At 41.5% G+C, this 19,544-nt stretch overlaps 1 protein-coding gene across 2 annotated transcripts in view; it reads left to right on the top strand.

Moving 5' to 3' along the window:
• The window catches only part of PTPRG (protein tyrosine phosphatase receptor type G), a 776,809-nt gene extending 761,977 nt beyond the window's left edge, over nucleotides 1-14,832 (top strand). For both annotated transcript variants that reach the window (XM_082265202.1, XM_082265201.1), the window contains 2 exons: nucleotides 5,086-5,221; nucleotides 13,647-14,832. In XM_082265202.1, the coding sequence (XP_082121328.1) occupies nucleotides 5,086-5,221; nucleotides 13,647-13,787 (277 nt within the window). In that variant the 3' untranslated portion in view covers nucleotides 13,788-14,832. The remainder of the gene's footprint in view (nucleotides 1-5,085; nucleotides 5,222-13,646) is intronic.
• The last annotated feature ends 4,712 nt before the right edge of the window (nucleotides 14,833-19,544 follow it).

The following is a 19,544-nucleotide window of genomic DNA, read 5'->3' on the forward strand; positions in this document are numbered from 1 at the left end:
ATGGGTAGGTTTGGAGGCGGGGCCAAACCCGATACGTATGCTGCCATGGAGTCTGTCAGGAAAGCTTGTTTTTTAAGTGGTAGGTTAGTGCAATAAAAAGGTATCATTGCATACTGCATGCTTGTAAATACTTGTAATTTGTAACCTTATTTATATATACTTTTTTTTTTTTTTTTTTCAGTAATGTGATGGTGAAAATTATGAGTGCCCTCCCCCCAGTTTTGACTGTGGTATCTTATTTGCCCCCCCCCCCATATATTGTTCCTAGAGTCACCACTGCCAATGACCTGTACCTTCTGGAATTGCATCCAAGTCCCTATGACCTCCCAATAGCCACAGACGTTACAGGAGGGCCTCACTGGGTTTTTTTTTCCATGTAGTCTATAGAATTGAGTGTGCAAGAGTATGAGGGTGATTTCTCAGTAGAAGGCTTTCTGGAAGGGAAAACTCTGCTTCCAAGTACTTGAGAGCCCTAAAAATCCAATGTCTAATGCAGCCCACCGGCATCCTGTTAAATAACTATTTTCTATTTCTCAGCCTTCAACAATAGCTGTTGCTCCTTTGGTACAACAGATGACTTTGAAAGCTTTGTTCATTAAAATTACAACAGAACGTTTGGAAGATTGTGCTTTTTCCTAGCGGACACCACACAACGACTCTTTGTATGCGCTTCGGAATGATATCTCTGAGCGTCTTCAGAGAGCAATCTGGACAAAGCTGCGTTAATAGCGCCCTTGACCTCATTAGCCGCATGTTACTTTTCATTGGCAATTTTCTCCATATGAAACGTGACAACAGACACAAATGAAAAGGCAAAAGCAGGACACAGATAGCAAAACGAAGTCAGGGTCAGTAATTAGACATGGACATTCCTAAAGGACTTGTGCAACTGGACTAATTGGATAATAAGACTCTTGTGACAGAATAAGATGTTTGCCTTCCTCTGTGCAGCTAACAGCGCTTACATTCAACCTTGTTTGGCATAATTAGAGCAGCATATTAGCTACTGAGGAAGGTTCAGACAAGGCGTGGAAGATATTTCAAATAGGAGTCTGAAAAAAAATTTAAAATGTCATCAATCTACCAACTGAAACTTAAAAAGACCCATTAAACTTGCAGCAGATACAAAAATTATATATTCACATTTCTAAAAAGTTACATGTAAAAAAAGTTCAGGCTCTTTTTAACCACTTTACCACCGGAGGATTTTCCTGCTTTACGTCCAGGCCACTTTTTGCGATTCGGCACTGTGTGGCTTTAACTGACAATTGCGCGGTCATGCAACGCCGTACCCAAACTACTTCCTTTTTTTCCCACAAACAGAGCTATATCCAATATATTCAATTTTTGTCATATATTTAGGCCAAAATGTATTTAGCTACATGTCTTTGACAAAAAAATTCTCAATGGGCGTATTTTTAACCGCTTTAAGACTGGAAGATTTTACCCCATTCCTGACCAGGCCATATTTTGCGATTCGGCACTGCGTTACTTTAATGGACAATTGCGCGGTCATGCGATGCTGTACCCAGATTAATTAATTTTTTCCCCACAAACAGAGCTTTCTTTCGGTGGTATTTGATCACCTGTGCGATTTTTACTTTATGCGCTATAAACAAAAAAAAAAGCGACTATTTTGAAAAAATAACAATATTTTTCACATTTTTTTATATGAAATTCCCCCCCCCCCCCCCCAAAAAAAAAATGTAAAAATCTAATTTTTTTAACATTTTAGGCCAATTTGTTTTCTGCTACATATTTTTGGTAAAAAAAAATCGCAATAAGCGTATTTTGATTGGTTTGCGCAAAAGTTATCGCAGCTAATAACTACGGGAAATTATGTCATTTTTATTGTTTTTTTTTTTAACTAGTAATGGCGGCGATCTGCAATTTTTTTTTGCGGGACTGCAACTTGGCGGCAGACAGATCGGACCCTTGACTGACATTTTTGACACTTTTGGGGGTACCAGTGACATTACTACAGTGATCAGTGCTATACATATGCACTGTTACTGTAAAAATGACACTGGCAGGGAAGGGGTTAACTTTTATTGGTGATCGTGGGATTAATGTATGCCTGGTGCTTACTGACGTGTGTGGGGGGAGGGGACTGTGTGACACAGATCGCAGGTTCAGCTATGCTGAATCCTGCAATCTGTCACTGCCTGTCACTTAGGAGATCCGCCCGCTTTGTTTACACAAGCGGGCGGATCTCCACACTCGATCCCCGACGATCGGGGAAGAGCGGCGGTGATCACCACCGCTCCTCCCCTGACCCGACTCCCGCTGTGACTGGAGTCCAGCGACGTAGACCTACGTCGCTGGACGATAACAAACCACTTTGCCGCAGTACTTTCAGGTATGGAGAAGCAATGTGGCCTTCTCCATGTGACATCGTTGGACCTGTCTTCAGGCACCTGTCAAATGGGGAGAATCCCTCACCTCTGAATGGCTATAACTATGGCTTGAGCGGCTCCTGGTTTACAAGTGGTGGCTTTCCCTACTGCTGGCAGCTAAACGGAGCAAGGGGAGAGTGAAGGAAAGGCGTGAGCTGCCCTAGCAAAGGAGGATGGGGGGATTAAAGTGTAGCTGTCATTGAGCATTTTTTTTTTTTTTTTTTTTTTTTTTTAGTAAAAGTCCTGTTAAAAGTGAATAGTCAATACAAAAATACCCTAGCGCTCAAGATAGGTAGCCAGCAAAGACAGATCTGTTTATAAGCTTAATATCTAGATACAAAAAAAAAAAAAAACTAGAACAAATTTACCTTGAGTAAGGCTCACCCTCCTGAATGTTACAGCAACACACTAGAAACTAAACTTACTCAGGGTGGCTGAAAACTTTTTGTTAGCCAAAGTAAGGGTCCTTTCACACGAGCGCTCCGATCAGATCCGCCTGTCAGTTTTTTAGGTGGATCTGATCGGATCCCCCATGCATCCCTATGGGGCAGAGACATGTCCGCTGACACCTGCTGCCATCCGCATCCGATCCTGTCCGTGAAATCCGGATGGATGGAAACCCTATTTTCCATCCGTCCAGGGGATGGGATCGGATGAGAGCGGTTCCCCCATAGAGATGCATGGAGCTCTGACACCTCCCTCTCTGCACACAGAGCGGAGAGGGCAATGTCACCTTCCTGCTCAGCGGGGATCTGTGTTTACGATCCCCTGCTGAGCAGCACGGAGCCGCCTACAGAGGCGGACCGTGTGAAAGAGCCCTAAGGCTATTTTCAGATGTGTGTGTTTTTGGCCAATAAAGATTATAGAAAACACCTTGGGATGCCTGCTATTAGGCCTTTTATCTGATTGGTTAACTTTAGGGCCTCATGCACACTGGATGTTTTAAAAACGCCAGTAGATTTAGCTGTAGAAAGCTGTAGAATTAATTTTACAGCGTTTTTCTTCTTTTCTTAGCTTTTGCGTTTTTTTTTTTTTTTTTACCAAACCTATACTCCCACAAAAGCTTATGGCTCAAAAATGCTCCCAAATGCCAAATAGCCACGTATTTCAGCTTTTTTCAGAGTTGGAGCGTTTTTACAGCTGAAAGACTCCTTTCAAAACCCACTAGTTTTTTTTTTTGTTTTTTTTTTTGCCAGCCAGAAAACGCCCCTGCCAAAAACTGCTGATAGCCTATGTGCACATGGACACATAGGATAACATGCTGGCAAGTTTACTGGCTGCAGAAAGAAAAATGCCTGAAGCCAAAAACAGCAGCTGTAAAAATGTCCACCGTGCATAAGGCCTTAAGAAAACGTGTTGAGAGAAAATGTGTTGGCTGCCGTTTCTCCTTCTGAAAATGTTTGATGCATGACTGTCATTTAATGGCTACAGACCTAGAATTAGCATGCATATCAAGAAGTGTGGCAGGGAACTGGTGTTTTCAAAAGTATTGGCAACGTACTCCATTCCTTTAATCTTATATTTATTTAAAATCAAGCTATAATTTGGTGGTGATTGTAGAGTGATATTTTCATACACCAAAATACTTTTTGAGGAACACTATACTCTTCTGCCTCCTCTTCCGACACGACACTATAAAATATTAGGCTGTACATAGCTACACATCACTCAGTTAAAGGCTTTGGTGTCCTTTTATGAAACCGAGATGAGCAGTGATCCTGCTGATCGCAGCTCATTTCCGATTATTATCGGTTTATGAAACAGAGATGATCGGTGGAGAACATGTTCTCAGCGGATCATCTCTACACACGGAGAATCTGTCATTGACTGACACAGAAACGGTCAGTTTATGAAGCTGCGATCTCCGCACTTCACTGGTGATCTGTGCCAGAATTCACACTCCCGGATTCACCAGCCGGGAGGTAGTGAATCGGGGAGAGAAGACAGAATCAGGGGAGAACTGAGGGGGGAAGAAGGAAGATTGACAGCCTTCTTCCTCGTTCAGACCCCACAACACAGTAATCATGTCCCCCTGCCATATTTATGTATGTGTGTGTATATGTGTGTATATATATATATATATATATATATATAAAATGTATGTGTATGTATGTATGTATATATATATATATATATATATATATATATATATTTATGTAGGGGGACTAATTATTTAATTAACATTAGTGGGGGTCGAACGCACGTGTATAATCTATAACTGCTTATTAAATGGGCACCAGTGATTTTCTCGTACTCTAATCTTGCTTTGTCTCACGAGATTACAGGCGGCCCATTCACTTGTACACAGATCTCGGCCGTTCTCAGAGGAAACACTTCTCCTCTGTTCACCCTGTGAGAAGTGAAGTTCACTGCTTCATAAACAGGGTGCCAGAGGAGATGATTTTCCTCTGAGAACTGCCAAGAAGTGAACGGTGAAAAAAATTCACAGTTTCATAAACATACACCTTTGTACCCACAGGCTTCAGCTTGTTTAAGAGCCGTGTGTGCAGCAAGTTTTTACAAAAGCATCTGCAAATCTTTCAGCAAGATAATTTGTTTGCTGCTGAGAGGAAATATATGAATTGAAAAATGGAAATACGGCTTATTTGTACATATAATGTACTTTCTGTTACAGGTCGCTGCAAGACAAATAATAACCAATGTACAACTGTTTTCTTTTTCTTTTCAGGTTCGGTGCTGTTTCAGCTGGCACGCTCTGTGCTCTCGCCACTTTGTCTCAGCAGTTAGAAAATGAAAATGCAGTGGATGTTTACCAGGTGGCCAAGATGATTAATTTAATGAGACCTGGCGTATTCACAGACATTGTAAGTGACCTAGGAACATGATGCAGTTGGGAGAGGGTACATGAGGAGGACTTTTATAAACGGACCATCTATATTAGTTTTATGTGCCCCTGTTCAACATTTTAAGGAGACTGTTGGCAGATCAAAGTTTGGCAGTTGCTGGCAAGTTAATTCCCCCTGAGACTTGAGTTGTAGACTAACAACACTAGAGTTTCAAAGATACACACTGGCTATAATAAGGGAGGTCTCATTTTTATTTGTTTAACAGCATGAAGCAAAGTATATTCAGTTTCCAGCTTAAAAATGTGCCTCTGTGCCATCATTTTCTTCACTAATATAGATTTCCATGTTATATGCTGATTATGACTGAAAAAGATGCCTACTGACCCCTAACCACTTCAATACCAGGGACTTTCAACCCCTTCCTGCCCAGGCCAGTTTTCCGCTTTCAGCACCGTCACACTTTGAATGACAATTCCGCAGTCATGCAGCACTGTACCCAAACTAAATTTTTTATATTTTTTTGAGACAGATATTTCTTTTGGTGGTAATTAATCACCACTGGGTTTCCAGGTTTTTTATTTTATAAATACATTTTTCAAATAAGTAATTTTTCTTCCTCACTGATGGGCACTGATGAGGCGGTTCTGATGAGGCGGTAGTGATGGACACTGATGAGGCGGTACTGAGGGGCACTGATGAGGCGGTACTGATAAGCTGCACTGATGATCAGTGTAAACAATGTACTCAGTGTGCCCTGTCAGACTTGTCGGATATTGGCTCTCCTTTCCTCACAGAGACAGCATGTGAGGAAAGGAATGCCGATAACCCCCAAGTCTATTTACATGTGACCAGCTGTGATTACATGGTAAAGGGCTGCTGTGATTGGCCCATTCCCGTGATCAGCTGTGTCCAAAGGACACGGAGCATGTCCATGGACATCCTCCCAGAACTGGAGAGCCGTGCTATAGTGCCGGCAGAAATCAGTTAAACTTTATGTACGTATAAAGCTTTACCCCACTCATAAGCCTAACCCCCTACTGTTAACCCATTTTTTGAAAACGTATTTTTATTGAAAAATTAAACCTATACATGTAAATGTATAGGTACAAAACATAGCTATACAAACACAAGAGTCAAAATATGTATGACCAGAAACCGGTCTCATAAAGTAACTCACCCCGCGCACACAAATCAATAGATAACAAAAAGTATAGAAGACGCAAGGTCTCAAAGCAGCTGCTATACAGAAAGAAATGTTAACAAAGGTGTTGTAGAATATTCAGCCAGATGAAATAAAACTATAACACTAGCAGCGCTGAGAAAAAAAGGTCAGTTGTATACAACAATGTCCTTAAAGACTCATAAGATATATAGGTATGCAGTCCATACAGTGATGCATCAGGCGAAATCCATCCACCAGGGTAGGGGAGTGAAGGGTCTTGTCTATTCTCCCAAAGATACCACCACACTCTAGTGCTCCCCCCCATAAATGGAACACTCACCAGAAAATGGTGAATATACAGCCTCCAATCAAATCCACCAATCACCGGGTGTACAGATCACTGCTGGGCTGCACCTAGCTCCTCCTTCCTCCAATTCTCCTCCGCTCAAAGTTCATGCAATTGAACAAAGGTGGGGGCAACAATAGTGTAATTCCGCAAACTTTTATTAAAATCACACACAATCAAAGCCCCTCTCCCCTCCAGATGTCTACTTACAGGAGGGCAATGGAGTGAAGGCATAGAGATCAAAATATGCACACTGGATAACCTTTTCCAACAATTCCTGCAGCGCAATAGGAATCCCGGATGGTGACCTGTGTAAGATATTCTGCGACCGCGCACATCAGCTCTGACGTTTCGTCCTCACGACTTCTTCTGAGAGCCCATGTGCGCGGCGCGGTCGTAATGCTTAAATAATGACGCCGGCGCATGCGCACCAGCATCCGTCTAAAGGGTCACCCGGAAGTACACAGTTTTTGCCACACAGCATACATCGGTGCTCCGATGTGCGGATATGTACTTCCGGCCGGACGTGATGACGCACATCCGCCGTCAAACTCGGACCCAATGGCCGATGACAGAATCCGGTTGACAGCATCAGCTTCTGGCCGGACGTGATGACCCACATCCGCCGTCAATCTCAGACCCAATGACCAATGACAACATCCGGTTACACTACCGGATGTACGTCACCGTCAGGATCCTCAGATACCGGCTCTGCGGACACCCCTTATGCCCGAGCCAATGACCGGAATCAAATACAAGAAGCCCTCCCACTCGCCTGTGACTATATGGCCCAGCGTGTATCTATGGGGCAATTCATACTATATTTATATTACGTAGCATCCATATTTTGCGCTGAATGCCTTACTCTTTACATCTGCAAATTTCTTAAAAAGCAACAAAATTCAACTCAATAGCATCAAGCATCAAATCTACAGTCTGATATATGAGTACATTAACCCATGATATATAAATAGCAGCTGGTATACATAAAACACATATATCTCTAAAAAAGTTAAAATACCAACATTCCAAAAAGAAAATATAAATATATTATTAAAAGAAAATATCAAAAATTATTAATATTTACTCAAAATAAAAAGACATAAAATCAATCTTATATCAATATTTGAATAAAACCATGAACCTTAAAATCAGATATTAGAAAAAAAGACACAAAAAACAGAGAAGATGAAAGGGTCAAACGCCTGGTCCTTCTATACATTTATATGTGTGAGCCAGAATGGCCTCAAACATAGATGTTAATAAACATATTGCATAAATGCACTACCTACAGGTAGTCTGGATAAGAACTACATCTAAAGTATTTGTAGTTGCTAATAAAGCAGTTGATATCCAGATCGAAGTTCAGACCTTTGGGGTATAAACTATCCGTCAGGTAGATCAAGTGTGTCTCGCGTGTTACGATATTTCCCGAACTCTATTTGAACCCCTCCATACCGGTTCCACTTTCTCTATACCCCAAAATTTGAGGTGAGTGGGATCCCTATTGTGGAAATCTCGGAAATGGAGTGACACACTGTGATCCTTAAACCCATTACGAATGTTTGTAATATGTTCAGACACTCTCGTGGTTATTGTCCGTTTAGTCCTCCTAATATAAAGTAGATTGCAGGGACACTGCAGGCAATATACCACGTGAGTGGTATTGCACGTAATAAGGTCTTTTATTTCGAAGGATTGGCCATTCGATGGAGATGTAAAACTAGTGAAATTCCTCAAGTGTGTGTTCACCTGTTTACATGTCTTACACCTCCTACATGCAAAAAAAACAACTCTTTCATCCCAGAACATAATTGGTTTCTTTGGAGGGTCTAATACTTTTTTTACTACCTGATCTCCAAATGTTGGTCCCCTTCTATAAATGAAGTTTGGAGAATCTGGCAGCACACCACACAGGAGCTTATCCATGCGAAGTACAGGCCAGTGTTTTTTAAAGACCTGTTAAACTTCGCGATGTTGTGCACTAAACTGTGTAATGAAGCTCCATTCGTGTTCCTGTGTAAAGAGTAAGGCATTCAGCGCAAAATATGGATGCTACGTAATATAAATATAGTATGAATTGCCCCATAGATACACGCTGGGCCATATAGTCACAGGCGAGTGGGAGGGCTTCTTGTATTTGATTCCGGTCATTGGCTCGGGCATAAGGGGTGTCCGCAGAGCCGGTATCTGAGGATCCTGACGGTGACGTACATCCGGTAGTGTAACCGGATGTTGTCATCGGTCATTGGGTCTGAGATTGACGGCGGATGTGGGTCATCACGTCCGGCCGGAAGCTGATGCTGTCAACCGGATGCTGTCATCGCCATTGGGTCCGAGTTTGACGGCGGATGTGCGTCATCACGTCCGGCCGGAAGTACATATCCGCACATCGGTGCACCGATGTATGCTGTGCGGCAAAAACTGTGTACTTCCGGGTGACCCTTTAGACGGACGCTGGTGCGCATGCGCCGGCGTCATTATTTAAGCATTACGACCGCGCCGCGCACATGGGCTCTCAGAAGAAGTCGTGAGGACGAAACGTCAGAGCTGATGTGCGCGGTCGCAAAATATCTCACACAGGTCACCATCCGGGATTCCTATTGCGCTGCAGGAATTGTTGGAAAAGGTTATCCAGTGTGCATATTTTGATCTCTATGCCTTCACTCCATTGCCCTCCTGTAAGTAGACATCTGGAGGGGAGAGGGGCTTTGATTGTGTGTGATTTTAATAAAAGTTTGCGGAATTACACTATTGTTGCCCCCACTTTGTTCAATTGCATGAACTTTGAGCGGAGGAGAATTGGAGGAAGGAGGAGCTAGGTGCAGCCCAGCAGTGATCTGTACACCCGGTGATTGGTGGATTTGATTGGAGGCTGTATATTCACCATTTTCTGGTGAGTGTTCCATTTAAGGGGGGGAGCACTAGAGTGTGGTGGTATCTTTGGGAGAATAGACAAGACCCTTCACTCCCCTACCCTGGTGGATGGATTTCGCCTGATGTATCACTGTATGGACTGCATACCTATATATCTTATGAGTCTTTAAGGACATTGTTGTATACAACGGACCTTTTTTTCTTAGTGCTGCTAGTGTTATAGTTTTATTTCATCTGGCTGAATATTCTACAACACCTTTGTTAACAAAACATAGCTAATTAATAAAAAAGACATATAACTACTAATAACACCTCCTATTATAGAACACAAATAAATAAAAAAAAAAAATGGGGGAAAGAAACAAAACACCTTCCATACACCTCGCTCTGTCATTCTCTTATAAAATCACTTCAAGGGTTGATGAATTATAAGGAGATTCCTGTTACCTCTAAACCATCAGGATAATGTATTGGAAGAATATTAACTCGTGTTTAGAATCCTACATGAACAAATGTAATGAGAGTCCCTGCAGAGGAGTAAATTTGTTCATATCATAAACTAAACCTTATCAGGGGGGAATGAATTCAGTCTGTGGACTCCTGATCATCTGTTGTACACTCCGAATCTGTCCACAAGTGCCAGACCTTCTCAAATGTCCTGGGGGAAACCCGGGACAAATAAGTAGCTTTGTATAGGGGCACAACTGTATTGATTAAACGATTCCAGAAGAGCGGATTAGGGGCTGTGCCTGATTTCCACTTGAGCACGGTCGCCTTCCTGGCATAAAATAATTAGAGACCCAAGAGAGTACGCATCACTAGGGGCCAGAGAGTCAACTAACTCCAGGAGGCAAAAACCAACTTTTACAGGGACCTGTATAGTAGTCAGGGTAGATATAAACTGGGTCGCTTCCCGCCAGTAGCTACTAATCTGAGGGCACTCCCAAAAGATACAGGCAAATCTAGTAGGGTCACTAGAGCATCTCCAACAGCAAGAAGAGGAATTGGGGTATATACGATGTAGTCGTTGTGGTGTAAAATAAATTCTGTGCACTATTTTAAATTGGATCAGCTGGTCTTTACTACTGTTAACCCTTAACCTCTACTTAAACTTAAGCCTTAAAGCTGGCCATACATAAAACAATTTTCTTGTTAAATTTCCTCTAGATTTTCCTTCGACAATGTGGTGCAAGGGCCTGCCTGATTGCATACAAATTGAAAGTGTTTAGGTTTAACCTCATAGTATATGGTTTTGGTACATCTAAAGGAAAATTGTACAAGAAAGTTGTATAATATATGACCAGCCTAACACAAGCCTTAAAGACTAAGCTCACCTTTTTTTTTTTTTCTAAGTTCCAGATCCCCTATGTACCTATATAGCATTAACTTGTTCCGGACCGCCCACCGCATATATACTGCGGCAGGCTGGCCCTCCTGCGTGAACCGACGTAGGGGTACGTTGATCACCTGCCTACAGCCAGGGGGCAAGCGCGCGCTGCCGGGGGCGCGCTCCCGCCCCCACTCGGCAGCAGGGACTCCGATGCACAGGGCAGGTGACTCCAATTGCCGCCTGCCACCCGTGATCGCTACCTGCTGAGAGAGAACAATTAGCTGTTGTAAACAGCTGACCGTTCTTCTCTCTGGAATGATCACAGAGCTCCTCTGATCCTTCTATATAGGATCACAGGTCTCTGTGATCATTTCTCAAGCCCATCCCCCCACAGTTAGAATCACTCCCCTAGGCTCACATTTGACCCCTTGATAACCCACTGTGTTAACCCCTTCCCTGCCAGTGTCATTGCTATTACAGTAATTACAGTGTATATTTTTAGCACTGATTACTGTAGTAATGTCACTGGTCCCCCCAAAAGTGGCAAAAATGTCAGTCAGGGGTCCGATCTGTCCGCCACAATATCGCAGTCCCGCTAAAAATCGCAGATCACCAAAATTACTAGTAGAAAAAAAACAATAAAAAGGACATAAATCTTTCACCTAGTGTGTAGACACGATAACTTTTGCACAAACCAATCAAAATACGCTTATTGCGATTTTTTGTTACCAAAAATATGTAGCAGAAATCAAATTGGCCTAAAATGTTAAAACATTTTGATTTTTAATTTTTTTTGGGGGGGGAATGTTATATAGCAGAAGGTGAAAAATATATATATATACAGGTCCTTCTCAAAAAATTAGCATATTGTGATAAAGTTAATTATTTTCTGTAATGTACTGATAAACATTAGACTTTCATATATTTTAGATTCATTACACACAACTGAAGTAGTGCAAGCCTTTTATTGTTTTAATATTGATGATTTTGGCATACAGCTCATGAAAACCCAAAATTCCTATCTCAAAAAATTAGCATATTTCATCCGACCAATAAAAGAAAAGTGTTTTTAATACAAAAAAAGTCAACCTTCAAAAAATTATGTTCATTTATGCACTCAATCCTTTTGCAGAAATGACTGCTTCAATGCGGCGTGGCATGGAGACAATCAGCCTGTGGCACTGCTGAGGTGTTATGGAGGCCCAGGATGCTTCGATAGCGGCCTTAAGATCATCCAGAGTGTTGGGTCTTGCGTCTCTCAACTTTCTCTTCACAACATCCCACAGATGCTCTATGGGGTTCAGGTCAGGAGAGTTGGCAGGCCAATTGAGCACAGTAATACCATGGTCAGTAAACCATTTACCAGTGGTTTTGGCACTGTGAGCAGGTGCCAGGTCGTGCTGAAAAATGAAATCTTCATCTCCATAAAGCTTTTCAGCAGATGGAAGCATGAAGTGCTCCAAAATCTCCTGATAGCTAGCTGCATTGACCCTGCCCTTGATAAAACACAGTGGACCAACACCAGCAGCTGACATGGCACCCCAGACCATCACTGACTGTGGGTACTTGACACTGGACTTCAGGCATTTTGATATTTACCTCTCCCCAGTCTTCCTCCAGACTCTGGCACCTTGATTTCCGAATAACATGTACTTTGGACCACTGAGCTACAGTCCAGTGCTGCTTCTCTGTAGCCCAGGTCAGGCGCTTCTACCGCTGTTTCTGGTTCAAAAGTGGCTTGACCTGGGGAATGCGGCACCTGTAGCCCATTTCCTGCACACGCCTGTACACGGTGGCTCTAGATGTTTCTACTCCAGACTCAGTCCACTGCTTCTGCAGGTCCCCCAAGGTCTGGAATCGGTCCTTCTCCACAATCTTCCTCAGGGTCCGGTCACCTCTTCTCATTGTGCAGCGTTTTCTGCCACACTTTTTCCTTCCCACAGACTTCCCACTGAGGTGCCTTGATACAGCACTCTGGGAACAGCCTATTCGTTCAGAAATTTCTTTCTGTCTTACCCTCTTGCTTGAGGGTGTCAATGATGGCCTTCTAGACAGCAGTCAGGTCGGCAGTCTTACCCACGATTGCGGTTTTGAGTAATGAACCAGGGTGGGAGTTTTTAAAAGCCTCAGGAATCTTTTGCAGGTGTTTAGAGTTAATTAGTTGATTCAGATGATTAAGTTAATAGCTCGTTTAGAGAACCTTTTCATGATATGCTAATTTTTTGAGATAGGAATTTGGGGTTTTCATGAGCTGTATGCCAAAATCATCAATATTAAAACAATAAAAGGCTTGCACTACTTCAGTTGTGTGTAATGAATCTAAAATATATCAAAGTCTAATGTTTATCAGTACATTACAGAAAATAATGAACTTTATCATAATATGCTAATTTTTTGAGAAGGACCTGTATATATTTTTTCAGAATTGTTGCTATTTTTTTGTTTATAGCACAAAAAATAAAAATCACAGACGTGATCAAATGCCACCAAAAGAAAGCTCTATTTGTGGGAAAAAAAGGACATCAATTTTATTTGGGTACAGCATCGCACGACCGCGCAATTGTCCGTTAAAATAACGCAGTGCCGAATCGCAAAATAGGGCCTGGTAAGGAAGGGGGCAAATCCTTCCGGTCTTAAAGTGGTTAATAATGTATTGCTTTACTGTTTTCTGCACAGAAGCATTATCATTTTCTGATGTTAACGTTTTGTTTTACTCCTTTCTACACAGGAGCAGTACCAATTTCTCTATAAAGCGATGCTAAGTTTGGTCAGTACAAAGGAAAATGGCCCCATGGCATTGGACAGAAACGGAGCCATTCTGGTCAGCGACGAATCGGACCCCTCACAGAGCATGGAGTCTCTCGTTTAGGGAACAGCTCCCCAGAGGAAAAAAAAGGCACTACGTTTGTAAAACTTCTGACCTAGAGACAGAGTGGACTTTTTTCGAGGCCTTTTATTTGCCAGACTATATAGGTTATACAATAACCCAATTACTTTTTTACACTGATAAAATTTTGATATTTATTTTTTGCCATTTTATGTCTTAATGGTATCCTACTGAGCATTTGCACCTCTGTTCATTTCACTTGGTGAAACGCAATTTTCTCTAGTTTTGCACTATATGATCAGTGTTACTGCCTATAACCGCTGTAGGAAACGGCAAAAGCCCAACAAGAACATTCCCTAGATCCAACTCATGCTCTTTTAAACTGAATTTTTTAATTTTTTAGGTTCTTTTTAAAATGCACCTGCCCGCCACACACGTCGCAGGCGCCACTTTGTGTGCTGAAGCGATATTCAGCATATCAGTTGACTAGGAACTTGTGACTTTTGCCTCTGCGGTTTCATGGGCAGGGCTCAACAAAACCAGGTGTCAGGCAAGTCAGGAAGATATTGCTTCACTTCCTGACTGGCAAAGGTTTTTTTTTTTTATTATGGGACCCGCACCCGGCACCCAAGCAAACTGCACCATCAGTGCAATGCTGCATATAACAAAGTCAAGTGTAAGGAACAGATTAACCCACAAGTACACCCCATGGAGTCATGAAAGCAGGCTTATTATCCTGTAACTTTGGTGACCACTTGCTTTGCCTATGTGTTTATTTAATCGCAACACTAGCACATTATTAATATATGCTCTGCTCTGGGACACTTACTACAAGGCATTCCATTCACTCCTGAACACTTTGTCACCTGATCATGTGATGTATAGTTTTTACTTTGGTTCTGTTCACACACCATCCTTTTGTTATAAACTGAAATTTGGGTATAATGTATTTTTTTTTTTTATATATTGTAATTTGTATTTTACTTCCTTCTGTGAACCCAAATGAGCACTAGCTTTGGATTCTCATTTGCAGCAACAATTCTGTTTAATTCATTACGCAAAATGATAAACGTATTTTTTATCAAAATTCTGCTTCGGTTTTACTAAGTCTGAGTGTTTGCCGCAGCCTAAATAGATTGTTTAGTCAGCTTTGCTTTTGCAGCTATTTAAAATGCACACCAACTCATATAAGGCATGTTTTAGCCCCAAGGATATGTACACAGATGGACAGCAAATGCAGTTAGTGTTTGTGACCGCTCCCGCACTGTGACCACCTTTCTGTAATTTCCAAAGAGCATCTAATTCGTCTTATTGGGAACTACTCATTTAATACACAGTCATGTGATCAAGTACACATAGCCTGTTTTGTTACTGTCTATTCCTGACTATAGTGAATTCATGCAGCCCATGTCGATTCCATAAAGGGAGGGAAGTATTATTTAAGAGCTAGCCAGTTCCATTTATAATCTTGCTGACAGTTCTAAGGAGCCATAGAGGATGTGTTTTTATTGACATCAAAAGATTGAGGAAAATCCCATTTTCATCTTTTGGTTATCCCTTTGTGCTACTGCCTTCATCTGTTTTTTGCCACTTCCTCTCTACATGCACTCGCTTCAGCATAAGCTGCACATCATTGCTCTGGACCAGCTTCTTGATAGTGGACCATATTCTCACAGTGTGCTGACACAACCGGTCGTAGTCTCCACCAGGCGCACATGTTAAATTCATATCACTGACTTCCTGTTCCCATGGCTACCAATGCAGACATTAGTGATGGAATAGATAAGAGGTGTTCACCATATTCTCAATACATTGGCATCAAATGTGGGGCAATCGGGGTGCATTCCTATTGCAAACAGTGGTAAAAGTTGTATGAAATAGTTGACTGTATACAATAGCCCTCTTTGGACAAGTCCTCTGTGTTTTTGTAGGCTAAAATGGACAAGAGATGCAATGTCTGTGGGGGCCAATGTGGATTTTTTGTAAAAAAAAAAAAAAAACCGACTAGCACCTAAATTAGAGAAAAGCCTTTATATCATAGTCTGTGATGAAAATAACATAAGAAGTAGTGCTAATCCTTTTGAAAAGTGTCAAAAATATTAAAATTACAGCAGTCTCTGTGCCGTTTGTCAAGCTCAAACAACTTTCTCCCCCAGTAACCAGCTGTTTTCCCCCAATAGTTATCAATAGCCAAAGTCCTGCTAATTGTAGTATACTGTAGCATTTGATGAACCTGATGGACAGCTCTAAACTCCTGTCTGTTAAAGCAAGGGATTAAAAATGAATCTAACTAGACTTGCTATTTAATAGCAAGGTGAACTAACCCAAAGTTTGTTTATCCAGTTGCTATCACCTAGTTGAGAATAAAGGGAGCATATTTGGGTGGTTGCGGTCTATCACAGCCAAGACTCTGAAGGCTACTGTTGCCTTGCTCTTAGAAATGGCAGTATTTTGAGGTCAAATCTCTCCTCCATCATGGAGAACTACAGTACTTTCAGGAGCCAGGAAATAGTAGCCTTGGCTCTGCCAGACAAAAGACATTCTGACTGGTGCCTTTGAAAGGGTTATCTCAACCAAGACTAAATTTTTATCCTCTGGAACTATGCCCTAAGTTCTCAGTCTTGCCTACCTACATTGGACATTACATTAGGGGTCTGTTCAATTTCCAGATTCTCCATTCAGAATTCCTATGCTGAAAATTGTAGCAAGTAAATCTTCCTTACAAAGGCTCATAGGTATAAGCAATCAGTAGATGATTAAATCTATTGATGACCACCCAAATCTGTACCATTTTGTTTTTGGATGAATGTAACTTGACTCTGAGAAGAACTTGAATAAAATGTAAAATTGAGTAACCTTGGTGGCCAAAAATGTTGGTGGCCAAACTATTTCTCAGGGGAAGTGGTATTGTCAGAAATGTTAAACAAGCATGACATTTGGAATAATGGAGTTTTAATTGTGGTTTCTAAATAATTTCACATTTGTAAGAATGAAGACTGTTCTCCACATAATCATTGCAGATGCTTAATGGATACCATGTCAAGGTGTAATGGTGATACTCAATTTTATATACATTATTGTTTGGAAATTCGTGTCTGTGTCTGTTCTTTTTCTGTAATTCATGACTGTGGCCTACATACAATGGAAGTATCCATTCTGTCCTGAAACAGCTCTCTGTCCGTGATGACCAGAGCTCGAGGTGACATGACGGGGTATATTCTTACAGTTGACAATTCTATGTAGGAGTGAGTCTTAATAGGACACTTTTCTAAACTAATGAGTGATGCTAAACTGACATTGTGACATTACATAAACCATGTGCTAAACATATTTTTAATAGTCAATATGGGAATTTTTCTTTTCTGAAAAAAAAAAACACACTCAAATGGATAGTTTAAAAGTCAACTATCTTAACTTGAAATTTTTCAATATCCAAAACCTAAATCCTTGACGCTTTGCAATTCTAGCACACTGCTGCATATTAGGGGTTCTGTTGAGAGGAAAATTTAAAATATTTTTTTTGTCTTAAGCTGTTTGAATAGAATGTGCCTGTTCATCTTTGTAAGCAAGCATTTTTAAGTGAAACTGAACCTAAAAACTGAATATTTTTTTTTGTTTCAGCCATTCAGAAGTAACAGCTAGAAGCATTATTTGTCACTAAGCCCCCGTTAACACTGGGGCGACCTGTCAGGCGACCTGGTCGCCTGACAGGTCGCCGTAGGTTGCCTTCCATAGAGAAGCTGCGGACCCGTTCTAATAGGAGCGACACAAGTCGCTCCGACTTACAAAAAGGGTCCGGAGCTTCTTTGGGGCGACCCGGAGCGACCTGCATAGATTTCAATGTTATGAAGTCCGTGCCGGCCGCTCCGAGGTCGCGGGGCGAGCAGGGCGCCGTGACCTATGAGGTCGCCCGGCAAAGTAGCGTCGCCCCAGTGTGAACGGGGCCTAAAGCAGTACCCTGTAAAATGTATCTTTTATCCTGAAAAGTGACTTCCTGCTATGATAGAGTGTCTAGGCACTCCTTTGCCTACAGTCTCCTAGACATATACCTGCAGTATAAATTTAAGGGACTCCAGGCTTTGACTTCTAGAAGATCTGGTGGTGTCATTTCTTTGCTGCTCACTTGCTGGAGGCTCTAGCATTGAGAAGCACTTCCACACAGAGACACAGTGCAGAACAAGGGATAGTAATGCTGACCATACACTATACGAAAAATCGTTCAAACTAATTTTCGAGAAACGAACACTTGGCCGTGAGAGCAGCCGATCGTGCTTTCATGTAATGACCGATAAATTGTTCAATGGACATAAATTAATCAGTTTTTTTGTTGTTTTTTTCACATACACCCAGTGCAAACAGTTTGGGCAAGACACACATTAACCTTTCAATTTATTTCATTGGTTCAGGAGAAAATTTCCAAACTTGTCCTTCGTTTTTTTTTTTTGGTTAAAAAAACATTACAACCATTACTGATTTGTGCGCATTAACTGGCCGAAAAATGAACGACATTAAAGAATTCCAGCCAATTTTTCATATAGTGTATGGTGGACACCATAAGTCAGTAATGGAAAAAATATCAGATGCAGGGAACCTTTGCCCCTCTGTCTTTTTTGGGAAAATCTTCCAGAATTCAGTTCTTCAGTCCTCTCATCAAGTTGGATGATACTTACTTTTCAATTCCTAATGCAAACTTTTGCTTTGCCCATGCAGGTCAAAAGAAGCGGCTTTGTTTAAAAGCTACTATTTGCAAGAGCTTTATTTTTTTTGCTTCTGCACTACTCCATTTAGCCATCAGGGGTAAAGAAGATGCCCATTAATTCCGAGTATGGAACAGCCTGTGACAGCATTTTGACGCTGTCAAATGTTAAAAGCAACAGTTAGGGCTTGTTCACACCACTTTCCGTGTGGGTGTATACAGCACAGAAACATGCTGCCTTCATTAGATAACATGCATGCTTGGACCCACCTTTATGGTGTAAATTACCCCCCTAGTCTTGAGCAAGTTCCAACTACTGATAACCCACAACAGCCTTTAAAGTGTATTTCCACATTTGCAGTCAAATTTGAGAAAACCCCCTTAATTTGTTTTATGTGTTCCCATTCACACAACATACCTAAATATCTCTTACCTTTTGGGATGTTTCTAAAGGAGAAGATGTCATGACAGATTGTAAGCATTCCCAGAAAGTTTAATGGGTAGATTTACTAAAACCAAGCTGATTGCAAAACTGCACCAGATTTGGCACTCTCCAGTTAAAGTAATTATCCCCCACAGTGTCTCTAGCTATTCCTTATACAATGCAGGAGGCTAGTTTCTACATTTTGAACCCTTTTTTAAGGCAGACAGTGTTCAAATCTAGTTTACAACTGATAATGAGGCGCTGAAAGCAGAATACAGACAAGGTTTATTATGTTAAACATAGCAGAACTAAAGTCCTGCTGTCAAAACTGCAAGCAGGCGGACTCTTTATTGCAGAAGAGACATGCAATGCCTCTTCTTCAATAAAGTACACTTACCTGCCTGCTCACTGTTTTCTGCAGCTGTGTGCTGGGATGACTGACTTCCTGCCCATGGGTAGGAGTGACGTTTATCCCTCACTGGCCAATGAAGATGACTGAAGAGTGGAATCCCATGGAAAATGACAGTGATGGACAGGGACCATTGAAGCAAAGGCATGTTGCGCTCCGCTTTAAAAGGATACCCAGCCATTTTCAAATTTGTTTTAAGTTACGGAGTGTGGTATTGTTAATGGGAACATGTAACAAAGACGGCATTAACTTAACTTGGCTGCAAACGTA

Source organism: Pelophylax lessonae (assembly GCF_965119305.1).
Source record: "Pelophylax lessonae genome assembly, chromosome: 8".
Lineage (NCBI taxonomy): Eukaryota > Metazoa > Chordata > Amphibia > Anura > Ranidae > Pelophylax > Pelophylax lessonae.